This window comes from Camelina sativa, chromosome 2 (genome assembly GCF_000633955.1).
Source record: "Camelina sativa cultivar DH55 chromosome 2, Cs, whole genome shotgun sequence".
Taxonomy (NCBI): Eukaryota; Viridiplantae; Streptophyta; class Magnoliopsida; order Brassicales; family Brassicaceae; genus Camelina; species Camelina sativa.
In genome coordinates, this window is record NC_025686.1 from 14,695,549 (window position 1) to 14,713,390 (window position 17,842).

The following is a 17,842-nucleotide window of genomic DNA, read 5'->3' on the forward strand; positions in this document are numbered from 1 at the left end:
GATAGATGATTACAAACTTTATTTATCTATATAAATAAATTAGTTGAATGATAATATATTTAAACCCAAAAAAGATTGAGAAATACTCTAGAATAGCACTAATCTTGAATAGCAAGCTTGAATATTCCAAAATTAGCATTATTCTTTTTTTTTTAATCTTAAATAATAAAATTAATTATAATACTTTCGATTTTAATAGTTTCACTGCAGCTTCTGGCAATGCTTGCGGCAAAGCTTTGGTCACGCTTCTTCTTTTTTGTGTATCAGTTCCGATCTCAAATATAAGAAGAATATGAAAATGCAGTTACCGCAACAGGCTGTTGTTTGGAACAAGGAGCTGCAAGGACACAAGACTTTGCATATGAGGATAGTGAAGGATGACAAGGAAGCACAGCTGACGTGTCAAGTCCGGTGTTGGTCTAATATGAAGATAAAACAGAATCGGGAGAAAAGATATTTGGAGAATATCGTTCTCGATAATTAGGGAAAGTGAGACCTTGGCGAACAAGTAATTGCCTTAGACGAAGATTTGAAGATCTTTTAGTTAAGATTTTGTGAGGTCTAGTATAAAAGACAGAGGGAGTTTAGTCATAGGTTTTTAACACTTGAAAACCTTTTGTGAGTGATTGTAACTTCGAGGCTGATCAAAGAAAGCTAAGAAGGTGAGTGTTGAGACATCCTCTTAGATCTATAATTGGGTTAGTTTAGATAGAGAAGAGGAGAGTGCTTAGATTTATTCTTGTATTCATTTACTTGTTTTATAAGAATAAAATATATAAGTGTTGGCTTGGTGTTTTCCAAGCAGAAGATTGTGGTGCTTAAACCTCTATACCTTAAGAAGCAGAAGAAGAAGAAGAAGTGAACAGAGAAAATGGTTGCATACCACAGATGGAAGAGTTTTGAGGATAACGAAGATCGGCAGGAGAAGCCACGCTGTTATAGCCCTCGTTACTCCGTTCTCAGTCAAAACCTTATTCAGGTACTCTTACCGTTAAATTATTCTAATCATGATTTTACAATTGGCTTGAGATTGAATTGAACATTTATGGTTGGTGAATCGTGTAGGTTTAGGAATTTTTTGAATTGATGGCACAATTTGTTGATGGATTAAAGTTCTCGGGAGGATCCAACAATTTAATTCCATATACACACACATTTACACCCTCACAAAGATAGAGAGAGAGAGAGAGAGAGAGAGAGAGAGAGAGAGAGAGAGATAAAAAAGCATACGACTTTTGCCTCTTCTCATCATCCTCACTCATATCACTTTGTTTTATGATTTAGTTTTTTTTCATAAACACAAGTAAATAAAGGGTTTTTTCTTGATTGTACACTATTTCAATTTGAGAAGAGAGAGGAAGAGACGCCATGAACATCTTCAAGAAGAAGACCACTCCCAAAGGTAAACAAAAAGTTGATAATTTTGTTATTATTGTTAGTGTTCTGTTTGTTTTATCTTCTTCATCTATGAAATTGCGATTAATGGTATCAATCTTGTTGGTGAAACAAACTCAATCTGGACAAAAATGGGAGCTTTAAGTGTTTGTTGGGTTCAAAATTGGATCTTGCTGTGTGGATTTTTGTTATCCATAAAAGGGTAGATAGATTTCTTTATTAAATGTAGAAAATTAGTAAGTTGTCTTGATTTATGTTAGCTTGTGAAGTTTATAATCCTGCTTTTTAATTGTTTTGGATTTTTTATTTTCTGATTCTGTAGATGCTCTTCGTACCAGTAAGAGAGAGATGGTTGTTGCTACAAGAGGTATGTTGAATAGGTTCCAATCTCTATCTAACAAAGTTTGGTTTTTGATTTAAGTATAGATTGTGTTTTGATCGGTGTCACTCTATTGCTACTTTGCTACTTAGTAAATGGATTTGGTTGAGTGAAAAATGTTTTACCTTACCAGTTGTGGTTGAGATTCACCAAGGACGCATAGATATTCACATTACATTACATTGTACTAGGAAAATTGATTGAATTAAGTATAGTCTAAAATTCAGGAAGCATTGTTGAAAATTTAGGAAGGGATCCGTAAATATTAGGATGACCTTCCTAAACGGTACAAGATAAACTTTGGCGATGGTTCTTGACGAAACCAATGGTGGTGCGGTTTGGTTAGGCGGTGGTGGTGGAGGAGAAAAGGAAGAGAACGAGGAAAGTGGTTCGTGGGGAAGGAATCAAGAAGATGTTCTCAATTTAAACCTATGACTAAAGGTGTTTTGGCTAGATTTTGGGAGGTGGATTGTGTCTAAGGAGAAGAATGCAAACTAGGCATACCTTTTTCTGAATATTTAGGATTACCTTCCTACAACTGAAGAATGTCTTCCTAAATATGATGAAACACTTCCTAAACTCTATGAAATTCTTCATAATTTTACATAAATGAGTTTTTGAATCTTGAATTTATGTTTTGCCTTATGTATCAGCTTGATTTTCTTGTTGTAGATAATGATTGGAATAAGAAGTTTCATATAATCTTTAAACCATTATGTTTATGAAAACCATCCTGAATTTCAAGGAGTTGTTCCTCAATATTATTGAACCCCCTAAATTCGTATAGATGTGTTTCTAACTCTATATTTTTGTGTCTTTTGCTTCAATGTGTCAAATATTAATAGATTACTCCATAAGTGAGGGTTAATGTTTTCATTTTTTTGATATTGGGAAATCTAATTTTTTTTTATGAAAGTCATCCTGAAGTTCAAAAAAATCATTCCTCAATTTTGCAAAATCCTTCCCAAATTTCATACAATCCTTCCTAAATTTCATATCTTCCTTTCCCAAGTCCAGTCACTGTCAAAACAAAGTGCAAACAGAAACATATGACAATGTTATTTGGGCAAAGTTCAAATTCTAGGCACCAAAGATAAACAATAGTATTTCATACAATTCCACGTAATTTCAGTTAAATGAAATTAATCTTCATTATGCTCAAATTACAGAAAAAGCTAATTTGTTTTTCCTTAGAGGCCAACCATCGAACACCTTATGGACACTAATAAACACTACCAAGTAGCACCAAAACAATGAAGCATGACCATACAAGAGGCACGAAATTGGAGACTTCACATTAGTTGCATACTTAATCCCAAATCTGCTTTTCTTCACCAAAGACTCTTTGATACTCTCCTTCGTCACTTTCCTCCTAATCTCAAGTGCTTTAACTATCATCTCACTCTCATCTCTCCATCGTCATCACCATCAGAACCGAGAAAGTTACGAAGCGAAGGAAGAAAGGACGCAACATCAGCATTAGAAGCAAGTTGAGTGTAGACTGAAGCAGGAAACTATGGAGTTCTTCAGGTTACAAGAGAGAGCTCAGGTAGCTTCGATCGGTCATCACCATCAACATCACGCCGTGAAGGAGGGACAAAGTTTTATTGGGATCCGTTTTTTTGTGCAAACCGTTGATTAAAATTAGATCCGGTTAGGCCGGTACCGGTACAATAGTTTTGAGTGCTTGCTTAGCTAACGCATCAGCTTCCCTATTACAACCACGTGATACAAACGAAAAGCTTATGCGATTAAAAGAAGAAGATAGATCCAGGATATCAAAGACTATCCCATGGAGCTCCGTACGTGGAAGCTCCGATTTGATGGATTCAACTAATTGTTTACAATCGGAAGCGACTGAGAGGTTTGGTAGACCCAGGGTGTGGGCATCTTGAAAGGCATGGAGCATAGCGGCTGCCTCTGCAAGAAGTGGAGATCGGATATGGGAGACAGTCATCGATCCTTTGCAGTGTTGTCCAATGGATTCGTTACTGAAGATCCGCCCACATCCTGCTGCTTTTGTTTCCCTGTGCCAGGCTTCATCTACATGACAGTTCACCGTGTCAGATCTCGATTGGAGTAAGTGATCTCGCCTTGGTCTTGTTGGCGGAGGTGTTGGGGAAGATGTCTCCTGAGCATCACACCATTCACGTCCCATCTTAATGGCAAGGTTGAGGGTTTGAGTCGGGGAAGATCTCTTCTCATCAAAGATCAATTGGTTTTGAGAAATCCATATCGCCCATAGTATCCAGGGAACTAGGGGACCAATTCCAACACCGCAAGGGGGTAAGCAGATTAGGTCCTTCGCTTTTTCAAAGAGATCACCAATCGACTGAAAAGATGTCGGGTCTATTAGGGATTTGAAGAGTGCCAATCTCCATATCTTGGATGCAAAAGTACATGTTATGAAAAGATGAAAGGTAGTTTCATCCTGACCACAGAAAGGACAATTGGCTGTAGGTTTGATTGTTCTAGCTCGCAGATTCTCGTCTGTAAGTATAGCACCCTTCATCGCCTTCCAGAGTAGGAGTTTGTTTTTTGGTGACGTTTTCTGGTTCTAAATGTTCTTTGACCAATTAAACTCTCTCACTGCAGGGAGGGGTGGCCTGGTGGTCGAGGTAGAGCTTTTGATGCTCTCATAGTATCTTGACTTAGTCGTATAGACGCCATCTTTTGTGGATAGCCATACGTAAGCATCTTTTGCTCCTCTTCTGCTTAGTTTAATATCCAGGATATCACTTTCCAGTTCCGGTAGCAGGTTTCTAATTTTTTCTCTATCCCAGTCTGCAGTGATCGGGAGTATGAGATGGGACACTGGGAGGTTGTGAGCCGCCTCCGTTGGAGGACCGATTGGGGCTATTGGAGTTTCTAGAGAAATACATGGATCTCTCCAGATCGCTGAGTCTTGGCCATTTCCAATCACTTTCTCAAGGCGTTGTTTTAGGAGGTCCTTCCCAATACAAATTCCATGCCGGTCATGGGATGTGTTTGCGGGTGTTACACTGTCGAGGAAGGGCGTGGAGTGGCAATATTTCCCTAAGAGAATTTTTGCTAATAAGAAGTTCGGTGAAGTGAGGATTCTCCAGCTTATTTTGGCCAGTAGGGCATCGTTGAAGTTTTGTATGTCTCTAAACCCGAGTCCACCTACTCATTGGGATTCGTTAAGGTTGTTTTTGTTAAGCTTTAGGTCTTGATTATGGCAGATATAAAGAGAAAGGGATCTAAACTGTGCCAGCGATGAATTAATGTATTTTGTTATTTGTCGGGTTGGTCTTGATGGAAGAGAGAGGAGGAGCTGAAGGAAAACGATGAGGTAAGCTAACCATTATAAACAGGTAAATTAATTAAAAGATATAGATAATCTTATTATATAAAGTTGTGTTAATTTTAGAACACTTGCTAAGTTTGAAAAAATCTTAAATTAGTGATATTTTTGAGAATTCCTAAAATAAATTCCTATGATTATAATTGTTACATTCAGATTCGAATATTAAGATTCGCAAACCAAAAATACAGTTAAACAATTTTATATTTGCCCCTACTAATTAATCTATTCATAATACATGTGTTAATCTTAACAAATTAATTAATTTAATTAATTTCGAATATACAATTTAACTTGTGCATGTCACGTCGTTACCTAGTTTTTGATGGGATTCTCACTTCATCAACAAAGTTTTTAAAATGAAACTTTAATTAAATAAAACTATTATCGTTTAGAGTCAACAAAGATTTGTGTAACATTTAAGATAATTAAGGATGGTTTTATACTTTTATTAATCTGTATCTTAATTAGTTTTTTTGGAATTGAACAATAATAATACTGTATTAGATTATAGTAGTTTTACAATCTATCCTTCAATTTTTTTTTTTTTTTTTTTTTTCAAATATTCCTTGGATTATGTAGTACAACGCTGAAATGTTACATTCACCAATGTCAAGCATACATTCAAAGTTTAATTCTTCTTACACAAAAAGATTTAAGAAACATAAGCGGGAACAAATGTATTCATTATCTTCAAGATCTTTTAAGATTACGGAGACCTTGCAACGACATAAACACATGCTGCATAACGGTCGAGTGTTTTGATTGTTAAGAACCACCTCAAATTCACATTCATTGAAGTTAATAATGCATCCGGGCATCAGCCGTGAGAAATCTCCAAGTACACACTCGATATGCAATGTAACTCCACAATCAGAGCATGTATAGAACCATTTTTCTTGATCTAGTTCCTTCTCACAAATATCACACCAGTACTTCCCGCTTGCCGTTTCACCACAACACAAAGTGAGAGGGTGCTCATCGTTTCTATGCATTATCTTCTTCGGCAAATTAGCGCAACTCAAACACAAACCAAAGTTACAAGAGTCACAAGAGAGCAGATAACCATCTACCTTGATATGGCATCCATAGCATTTTTGACCCTCCTTATTATAGAAATATAGAGGATGTGAATGGCCTTCATGGACGAATGGCTCAGAAATAGAACCACAATGTACATCTATCTTCCTCCCTCGACCCATGTACTTGAAACCATTAAAATATTTCCCACAAAATTTGCAATCTGAAAGCTTGCTCACATCTTTACTTTCTCCTAGTAACGTGTATTGTCTAGTGTCAAAGACAAGTCTCGTTTTCATTGGAAGATTAGCACAACTCTGATGGAGAACGAAACGACAATCTTGACAACTGTAGATCGGTTCAAATCCAACCGGATGAACACATGCTTCACATCGCCTGTCTGCCTCATGATTAGTATCATTTTGTTGGAGCTGTAAAGCATGATTTTCATGGCAAAAATGACTTATCAAACCATCACCCACCACCTTGAATGGTGCAATATCTTCGACATCATCAGCTACCCCTTCTAATTCCACACCATCCCATATGTGTTTTCTCACTGAGCATCCTGAATGAACTGCATAGTTAGGACAAGCAGAGCAAGAATATGCCCCATTGTACCGATTTACACTTTTGCGACAAACTCCACATTTCCAATCCCCAGGGCCAAGACACCGAATGAAAGAAATGCGATGATTATGACGGTTGATGTTAATGACACGAGGAAGGTCGATACACTTTCGGTGGACACTAAAATTACATTGAAGACATATGTAAGGCATCGACCTGCCTGTTTTCCCACAAATATTACATGGATAAAATATTCTTCTCGAAAAAAGAGTAAGGGGATGCTCGTGGGTTTTGGTATGCTCCACAACATTAGGTGTTGGGTTTTTAATACAAATAAGACATATGCTGAAGTTGCAAACGGAACAATAGTAAAGTACATTTTCTGGTTTCTTTTCACATAAAAGACAAATCTTCTCAGCATCTTTCATAAGTGATTCAACTGCCATTAACTTCAGAGGATGCTCAGAGTGACAAAAATGATTTACCTCTTTCGAGAGATGGACGCAGTCCACATGGAAGAACACTTGGCATTCAAGACATGAATAGGAAGCTCCCTCAATAGATTCCTTGCATACTTCACAAGGGCGCACCTTCTTTCGTTTCTTCAAAAATACAAGTGGATGTTCATGACACACAGGATGCTCGATAGTTTGATTTGGTGGTTTTATCCCACAAGTCAAATCCACCTTGAATTTACATTTGATACAGTTATAGCCAGGGTAAACTCGCTCTTCTCCACACACATCACACTTATATGTACGATCTTCCAGTTTATCAATGAGCAATAGAGGATGTTGTTTCTTGTGGGAAGGATGAACGATCACCCCTGGGGCCTCGGCGCACTCCTTATGGTAAAAAGCGTTACCATTAAATTCATTGCTGTAATAGCCGCCATAAAGGATACCTTCCACACGGCAACCTTTGCATCTGGTTCTAACGTTCCGAGCCGAAGGGAAAAGAGGAATCTCGTAGATGGGTAGTTTTATTGGTGTTAAACTTGAATCCATTTTGTGGATTGATTTGTACGTATGTTAAGGGTGTTTGTTTTTGGATATCTCAAAAGTGGAACTCAAACCCATCATTATATATGCGTTGGTCAACCAAACATATACATGTTGTTTACAATATACAGTTCAGTAAACTGTTTGCTTGAAACTTTGGCTTTACTATTACTAGGAGAGAGTACCAGCCTGGGGTTTTTTTTACAATAAGTGATTTCAATATTTCTTTTGTAAAATATTTTGATTATTCGAATTCAAAGAATTTTTTATATATAATACTAGGTTTTGAACCCACGTGTGGGTATATCATATATATTTTTTGATAAAAATCAGATAGTACTAATAATAGTTATTAAAATTATATATTTTATAAATATATTTCGATGACAAAATACATCTCTGCCTTATCTCCTTGTCATATTGTCCTTTCAAATATTCACCTCTAAAACAGCCTTTTTTTATAGTACTTGATATGAAACTGATCTGTCATTCTACATTATCCAGGAATCAAAATAGAGCTATAACGCTAATCTACCCAAGATTCGTTGAAATATGATGAGGTGTTATGGTTTTCTTGCTATTGAGATTGCAAGAAATACATTTTCACTACAAAAAATTGTATATATTCATAATGGGTCTTCTCGAAACTAAAATTTAGTTACTTTATGATGGACCACAACCACATGATAGCTGTTTTGACCTTATATTTTTACAGATCTTGATTCTTATCGTTGTATCGTTGGAAGGTTAACAGACATTAATTGGCTATGAATCGAACGTGAATTTCATACTATGTAAACATTTTAGCTCAAATGATATAAATACTATCTCGTCGATCGGGTGACCTAAAACCATTTTCTTTTAACTAAGTAAATGATTATTATTTATGAAAAATGATAATTAATTATGTGTTGATGAAAGTTTTTTCTTTCATTACTCAATTGTTAGTTGAGTTTTAAATAAGTTTCCACGGGCTATAATTCTCATAAACCATTTATATGATGTAACATTAAGGTCGTGTTCCTCCCGTTATCATCAACGTTTGGATAACTGGATCGACGTTCAATAAAAATTTAAACTAAACAAGGTCTACATGTGAACAGCTAAGAGAATTAGTCTTCCAGTCATTTCTAATACATTTGACGTACATCTCCAGTGATTAATGTCGATAGTCTTATACATATAGTTCTTTCCTAAAAACCAGCTAATGCGAGGCACGAATGATCAATTAACGATCAGAGTTGGAAAAAAAAAAACAGAAGACAAACGCGTAAACCATTATCATTATTTTTATATCATTTAGCCAAAATACTTTATTATAAATAAATTGTCACGAATGAACTTATAAACACTTACATATTCCAAAATTACTTGGTGACTCTGACCCATGCACGCTGTGTATGGGGTAACTATTTAATTGTCCATCTACTTCGGAGTTTTCGTCTCAGAACTCCCTAAAACATTTCTGACAATCTCAAAAGTCCTTCTCTTTTTTAGCATTTATTTTTGATTTTTTTTAAATCGAGAATGTGTTGTTTTACACTCTTGTCCATAGAAAAATTAGATATTTACAAAAAATACCTGGGTAGTATCCACCAAAAAACTGAATCGGATCTAAAACCCAAAAAAAAACTGAATTGGTTTTTTTTTTAAAAACAAAACTGGTCTCTCTCTCGTCACTCTTCTCTTTCTTCGGGAAATTTGAATCGATTTGGGTAAAACTGTAGAACTAGGGTTTTCTCGTTTTCATTCAATCAACCAAAAATAGAGTAAGAAGATGGTGAAAACAAGGGGGGGTCTTGTGAGGAGGAGGAGTGAGCGTTTGAAAGAGAAGAAGATCTCAGAAGGAGATGGTGGTTCGAAAGCAAAATCCGATTCGCCGGAAGTAGGTGTGTCGGGTTTGAGTCCGGCGACAGTAGGAGGAGAGAGAGCTTTGAGTACGGTGGCGGAAGAAAGTGAAAGTCGAGTTTTGGAGGAACCCAATCCGGTGGTCGGAAGAGAAAATGCGAACGAAGTAGAGAAAGCAAAATCCGCTACTCCGGAATCAAGTAATGGAGAAGAAGATGATGAAGAAGGAGGAGATAACGAGAGATCTACTTCTGTGGAATCAAGCGATGGAGAAGAAGAAGGAAACGATGAAGGGGAAGAAGGAAACGATGAAGGGGAAGAAGAAAAAGATGAAGTGGAAGAAGAAAACGATGAAGGAGAAGAATGTGAAGAAGGGGTAGAAAAAGACGATGAAGGGGAAGAAGAAAACGATGAAGGAGAAGAAGGTGAAGAAGGGGAAGAAAAAGACGATGAAGGGGAAGAAGAAAACGATGAAGGAGAAGAATCGGAAGAAAAAGACGATGAAGGAGAAGATTGTGAAGAAGGGGAAGAAAAAGACGATGAAGGGGAAGAAGAAAACGATGAAGGAGAAGAATCGGAAGAAAAAGACGATGAAGGAGAAGAAGAAGAAGAAGAAGATAAGGAGGGAAGTTCGAACTCGGCAGGTAACTCGAGAAGGAGTACAAGCGAAAGTGAGATGGAGCACGAGGAGGACAACGATGCAAGTGTAAGTACAACAAGTCTGTGTCATTCGTTCGGAATTTGAAAACTCATTGGAATTTGAAATTGATCAAGTAGAACTGGTGCAACTATTGGTGTAGAACTAGTAGAACTTGTGCGACTATTGGGTGTAGAACTAGTAGAACTGGTACAACTAGGTGGTGTAGAACTAGTAGAACTGGTAGAACTAGTTGTTGTATAATTGGTATAACTTATATAAAACTGATATTGTTGCAGGAATCGGAGGAAACAGAAGCGATGAAACCTTTAGGAATGCACTTCGAGCCTAGCCAGTACAACAAGAAAATCAAGCTATCGACTAGGTGTCATATTTTTGAAACTTTGAAAACGCTGGATAAATTAGAGCATCCACTAACTAGTTCTGAGAGGGATTGGTTTGAGAATCATCCACAATTCAAGCACATTTTTCACATGCCAAGGGAACCAAACCACAAGCTTATGGGAATGTGGATGCTCTTACTTCGAACGGCTAAAATCGAAAAAAAGAAGGAAGCATGGTTTGTTGTGAATGGTGTTCCAATCCGGTATGGTCTGAGAGAACATGCTTTGATGTCTGGATTAGATTGTCGGTGCTATCCACTTGATTACAAGGAAGCCGGCGGTACCGTGTTTCGAAGGAAATATTTTTTACGAAAAAAAAAGATTACACTTGAAGATGTGAGGAGACACCTATTGGTAATGCAACCAGATCGTACTCGTGATAGGTTGAAGATGGCGGTTCTCTACTTTTTAGGAAGCATCATTGCAGGCTATACAAAAGACTCGGGGAGAGATGCAATGGGTATCGATGATTTTGTTGTAAGCGCAGTGAATGATCTAGGTTTTTGTGTGTCTTTTCCTTGGGGGAGATTATCATTCGAGAACATGCTAGAAGAGATTTCCCATACAATGAGTCATTTTAATGGGGTCGTGGTTAAAGAGAATGCATTATGGCCTGTTCCAGGTTTCTGTATTCCATTGGAGGTTAGTTAGTTTAAAATTTGAAGTTTTCTCATTGTTGATATTTCTTATAAGTGAAGCTGATTTTAGTTTTTTTCCTTGTGTTGTGTAGTTTTTACTATTTGAGGCAGTTCCAATTTTGGCGAACACTTACGTTGACCAAATTCCTGAGGCGGATGCAAGTTGTCCTAGGATGTGCAGGAGGAAATTTAAGAGGACCGGTCAGAAAGGTTTTCCTCTAAAGAATATTGGTGATACACTTGGTACAACAACGGTTAGTTATCCTAGCAATTGCCATTATTAATCATTTGAATAAATTGGTTTGTAATGTATCTAAAGTAGGTCGTTTACACAGGCAATTGCTAGTGTGATCCCTCATAATGATGAAGAAATTCCTCTTCTCGATTTAATCATGGAAGAAGCTGAGGAAGAGGATACCCATGATGTCGTTGTTGCCAATTGGATGTGGCGCCTTCGTAGAGGACTACCTGTACTTTTGGAGGAGATGTACACAGCCGATGTGGCTACTCGTTCAGGACAAAACGATGCGAATGAGGAAATAGTCGCCAATGAACAACCGAGAGAAGATACTGTTGAGTTGGTGGATCTTCTAAGGACCATGAAGCAGGATATGAAAACCCAGTTCGATAACATTTCGGCGAAGATTGATGGGCTTGAAAAAAGGATCGAACCGTTGGAAGTATATGTGAAAGAGCAAGAGAAACCAAAGGTAATACTTCGTAATACTATAGTAATACTTGATAATACTAGAAGGTGTTAACAAAATTTGGTTTCATGTCAGGCGCCTGTAGCTGATGAGCAACCGAGTACTTCGCAAGAAGGAGGGAGAGGGACGAAGAGGAAAAGGTCTAAGAAGTAGTAAAACTATGTTATTTTCTTTGATTTGTCATCGTAGTACTAGTAAAACTATGTAAAACTTTGTTATTTTGTTGGATTTGCGATTGGTACTGGTATTACTAGTTAAACTATGTAAAACTACGTTATTTTCTTGGATTTTCCGTTCGTATTTTTGGTAAAACTACGTAAAACTAAACAAAAACTAGAGAATTCATATAAGAAAAATATAGAACATGATTCAATTCAAGAAGGAGGCATAATCCTAGAAGTCACATAGAACATCATGATTAAACAAGAGAAGTCACATGAAAGATAAGAAACTGATTCAACAAGAGAATTCAAGGAAAAGATAAGAAACAGAATCTGATTCAACAAGTTTTAAACCAACGTAGAATGAGATCGACTCAGATAATATCAATCGAAACACAACCTATCCAGGAGATCGACTCGAGTGGTAAGCAACGCCAACTCCTCCTTTAGTTTGGCAATCTCGTCACTCTTCTCCTTAAGCTCCATCTGCAAATTATAGATCTTAGTATGATGGGGTTCAAATTCCTTCAATCTCTCCCAATGGTTATCAACATCTTTCCTTAAGGTTTGGGTTTCTTCTTCAATTGCATCAGCCCAATTTTTCCGCCTGTGCAATCCATCATCCTGCAAATTATATCAACGAACAGTTAACAAAATCAGCTTTCTCAATTGTATTTGATTAAATTTAATTTATCTTATACTTAACGCAAGTAAACCATCTCTTTTTCTCTGTTTCTGTTGGAGAGATCTCATTGACGATTCGTTTGCCACATGGGCAAATTCGAGGCATGCCAAAATCACCATCGGCTATGGCTTCTCGCCATGCTTGTAACTTCCTCGCCTTCTTCTGATCAGCATAGTATGGGTCGGCCTCAAATTGTTCCATAGTTTGAGAAGGAGAGAAATAGATCTAGGATCTTCGACTTTGAAGATGAGAGAAGGAGGACTCGGTGTACTTTAGGTTTCGAAGAAGAAAATGAATGAATGGCTGAGAATGGAGAATGAGCTGGAGTGAAGATAAAATAAGAAAGAAAGAAAGAAAAACGCAATGCTATCGTCAAAAAAGAAAGAAAAAACGCAATTCTGGCCACGTGTAAAAGATGTGTGCGTTCACACTGTGTGTTCACACACAGTTTTACCGAGTAATGCGGTTGCACTAAACTTGCAAATAGTTGTACTTTAGAGGTTTCTCAGTTTAATTAGTTTTACTAAACCTTAGCATTACTTTTTTTAGTTTTACAGTTGATTAAACTTAACTAACATACAATTACAAGCTTTTTGCAACTTCATAAGTTAAAACTTATAATTCTATAACTTTTTTCATGCTTACTTGGTAATTATTTACAAAGTGACATTAAAAGTGTAAGGAAACACTTGTTGAGATTCTTCAATAAATAAATTAAAATTGGTATATTTTCGAAAATTATTCATTTATAGTAGAAACCTATGTAGAACATTTATACTATACAATATGTATTATACAATATGTATTGATTTTAGGTAGTACCAATTTTATTATTTTTACCAGTTTTATCTTAGTTCTGCCAGTTCTGCCAGTTCTACTCTCTCATATACACATATTTTGAAAGAAGAAAATATTAATAGACTTCAAATTAAGTTTCAAACCAAGTTTTACATTAAGTATCAAACCAAACACAATTGATACATGAAGAGGTGAATCAAACATGAACATTATCTCCAAATAACAACCATTGGAGTCCTTGTCTCCGGCGCCTTTTATTCTGCGTCCTAGGTCGAGTTTTTGGTCGTTTTTCCCCAGCAGATGCATACCTTTTTGTTTTCTTTCTTCCCCCTCTTATTTTCCGATTCGGAGGTATGATCTCCATATCTTGGACGTCATCTAGGACATCCCATCGAGACTTATCAGGTACTAAATAAATTGTCCTGCAATATGCAATTGCCCACAGCTCCGTCCAATAATACTTAGAACACAACTCATGTAACTCGAAATCCTTACCTCCATATTTTTGGTATGTAATGAAAGACGCCAATGCATGCACACAAGGATACTTTTGTATATCGAAAAACCTACAACTGCAACTTCTCAATCGCAACTTCACCAAATAAGGCTTTCCGTCACTGTCAATGACATTGTATTCAAGCTCGAAACCATTTAGCTCTATCACCTTTAGTTTCTCAGCAGTTGCCCATAAATCATGTAAGTAGTTCTCCACTAAAGGCACCAATTTATTTGCGACTGATCCAGACACAGCATCTTTTCGATGTTCATTAAACCATTCAGAGAATTTTTTAAGTATTGCATCAAGCATGGGTATCAAGGAGTACCTCCTTGCATCTTTGAATACACTGTTCAACGATTCAACACAGTTGCTTGTGTCTAGGTTGTATCTATCTCCTGGAAAAACACATCGTGCCCATCTTTCTTTCTGGGTAGATTCTTCAAGATACTTGGCAGCAGAAGGATATCTTGTCGTAAAAGATGCGTAAGCAATGTTGAACTCAGCCACTGTGTAAAACCTACTACACTCCATGAATCTCCATGCAACAACGTCTTTGTTCACGTTACGAGCATAACCTTTCACATTTTGGGATAAATGCCATATACAAAAACCATGATGAGCCAGAGGATACACATTAGCTATAGCTTTTATGAGACTTGTATTTCTGTCAGTCATAAATACTATTTCAGAAGAATCCCCAACAACGGTTTTCAACATCTCCAAAAACCAATTCCAACTTGCATCATTCTCACCATCAAGAACACCAAACGCCAAGGGATAATGGTGACGGTTAGGATCTTGAGCCGACGCAAAAACAAGAACACCCTTATATCCGTTCTTTAGAAAAGTTGCATCCATAGTTATAACTTTCCTCATGACTTTAAATCCTTCAATGCTAGCTCCCAAAGCTATGAACAAGTACATGAATTTATTATTCTCATCGCAATGCACATATGATCTTGTACCATGATTAACCTTCTCTAACATGTGCAGATAACATCGCAACATCTTGTAGCTTTCTTCTGGGCTACCTTTCAAATCAGTAACAGCTTGATTTTTCCCTCTCAACGCCGTGGAATATGATATATCAACACCTAATTTTGTCTTGACAAGATCCATGATAATTTTCGGAGGTGGAGTTTCCATTTGCCCTGGATAATCACCATGTAAAAGAGAAGCAACTAATTGTGGAGTGCCTTGCCTCTTACTATTGCTTGAACTTTGACTAGCCCGAGAGCATGTATGCATCTTGTTGTGCCTTCTAATCGAGAAAATATCTGTACCTCGAATCCTACCACCTCGTAAACCCCAGTTACATCCTTCTTTAGGACATTTGACCACATAACGCACCTTGTCCGACTTTACTATTTCAAAACTAAAACAGTTAGCGAATGAAGCTCTATCCACCACATCTTGCAATGCCTTCTTGTTTGGAAATTCTTGAAGTTTAGTCAGATCCAAACCGTCATCCCATGGTTCAATATACTTACACGGTTCTACAACAGGGCGTGGCTCAGTATATTCATCACCTTCATCACGTGATTCAGCTTCACCCTCTTTATTAGAATCACCCTCTACAGCCTTTTCTTTGCCTACGTAGACAACAATGGCGTTAGGTCCGATTTCACCATCCTTCGCATGTTGGTTTTCATAGTTCATACCAACAGAACTTTGGTCCCCTATGGGCACTGTGGGCACTGTGGGCACTATGGGCACTATGGGAACTTGCTCAGGCTGAGGCTCAGAAGGGATGACATTCACAAACAACATACATCTTCGCTTCTCATAATTAACGGAGTCTAGATAAACATTAACATCCTCATCATCATTAAGCTCACAATGCTCCAATGTTTCTACCAGTAGTGGCTTGTAGCTCAGCTGCAACTGAACGTTACTTTCAACAAACCCAAGCTTCCTCTGTATCCTTGCTTTTAACATCAACAATGTTATATTCCTCTTAAACATTATACTATACATGCGTCCTTCATATTTAAAATGTAGGCTGACGTTCTCGCATATTGTATCCTGCCAAACCAACCAATATAAAAAAATCATAATTAGTACTACTACTAGTTTTACTAGTTTTACTAAAAATATCAGTATTACCAGTTTCACCACCTTCTCTCTCCTATCAAAATCGAATCGAATGGTACACGAGTTCTAATCGAGTTAATTCACTGAAATCGAAAGCCAAATCCCTTTCTTATCTAATAGATAGCTCAATCGACCCATAAACCTTTGTAAAACACCCAATGTGCTAAGCTTTCTTCGATCTAAATCCAATTGAATTTCTATATTTACAAATCAAAAACAAATTCAACCAAAAGCAACTCTAAAGTGAAGTAACGCACCTGCATTTTGAAGAACAACTTGATGCAACTTGATTTGGTGAAGAACGACAGCAGTAGGAGCTCCGACGACGGAAGAATCGCCGGCGGCTGGGTTGAGAGAGGTCGGGTGAGTTTCTCGGGTCGAAAGAAGCTGGGTTTGAGAGTTTTTGTTTTTTTTTATTTAAAAAAATTAATCTAATTCAGTAAAACAAAAAGGGTAAAATCGTCTCATCGAGTATTATTGAATAAGGTGGGGGTATGAAGAATAGAGAGGGAGATAGGAGATTTGTCAAAAAAATTTAAGGACTTCTGAGACGGTTACTCTTCTACTTCGTGTGCTACAAAGGTATATAACATTAAGTAACAAAATGTTATATTATATATTAATGATATTGTAACATGACAAAAGAATCTCGTACAACATAGAACGGTTGTGTGGTTTAAGGGTTTAACGTAAGGACATAAAAATAATGTTATAACAATTAACAATAGTAATTAATGATGAATTATTTAAAGTCTTTTAGTATTTCACTACTCAAATGTTAGTTGAACTTAAATAAATGGTCCACAGGCTAATTCTTATATATACATTGTAAAATAAAAGTCGTGCTCTCGTCTTAGTCGTCTACATATAATCGTTCAATTAAAATTAAAACAAGGTCTGCATGTGAACAGCTAAGTGGAGAATAAGTCTTCGAATCATGCATGTTCGAATAGACTGATTAAAATCTCCAGCGATTGACGTCGATCGTCTATAGTACCTACCTTTACTAAACATGCACGTTGATGCAAAAATGTTAATCTCGAATAATTAATACTCAGAGTTGCAGAAGAAAAGAAGAGGCAAAAGCGTAATATTAACACTTTAAGATTGTAAAAGTGATTTCTCATTAACCGTAGAAAGATACACTTACAAGTGTATATATACAAGTATCAGTACTAAGTAAAAGGAAGCTTAGTACTTTTTTTATTCTATATAATACATATATGTTAATATACCCCCCTCAAGCCGAAGCTTCCCATGGAAGGAAGAGGCTTGAAACTGACAGTCTGTTGAGGATTGAGTAGAACGGAGCAGGCTGCAACGGTTTGGTGAGGATATCAGCCAGTTGGTTTTCAGTAGAAACATGTAAAACTTTCAGAAAACCACTCTTAACCCGATCACGAGTGATGTGACAATCAATCTCAACATGTTTAGTTCGCTCGTGAAAGACTGGGTTGTTTGCAATGTGCATGGCCGATTTGTTGTCGCAGAACAACTTCGCAGGACAAACAACCTTTATGTGTAAGTCCTTCAACATCTGATCAAGCCAAAGAAGCTCTTTCGTGGTGACTGCCATGCTTCTGTACTCCGCTTCTGTGCTACTACCACTGCAAACATCTTGCTTCTTCGATTTCCAAGAAATAAGCGAAGTTCCCAGAAACACACACATACTAGAGATAGA

The 17,842-nt window shown here is 37.0% G+C and overlaps 2 protein-coding genes across 2 annotated transcripts; both read right to left on the bottom strand.

Moving 5' to 3' along the window:
- LOC104752200 lies at positions 5,741-7,696 on the bottom strand. The gene is made up of 2 exons (XM_019230536.1): positions 6,915-7,696; positions 5,741-6,791 (listed from the first exon to the last, which is right to left on the bottom strand). Exons 1-2 carry the CDS (start codon positions 7,694-7,696, stop codon positions 5,741-5,743), a joined length of 1,833 nt encoding a protein of 610 aa, XP_019086081.1.
- LOC104752217 lies at positions 13,765-15,837 on the bottom strand. The gene is made up of 3 exons (XM_010474301.1): positions 15,558-15,837; positions 14,892-15,431; positions 13,765-14,747 (listed from the first exon to the last, which is right to left on the bottom strand). Exons 1-3 carry the CDS (start codon positions 15,835-15,837, stop codon positions 13,765-13,767), a joined length of 1,803 nt encoding a protein of 600 aa, XP_010472603.1.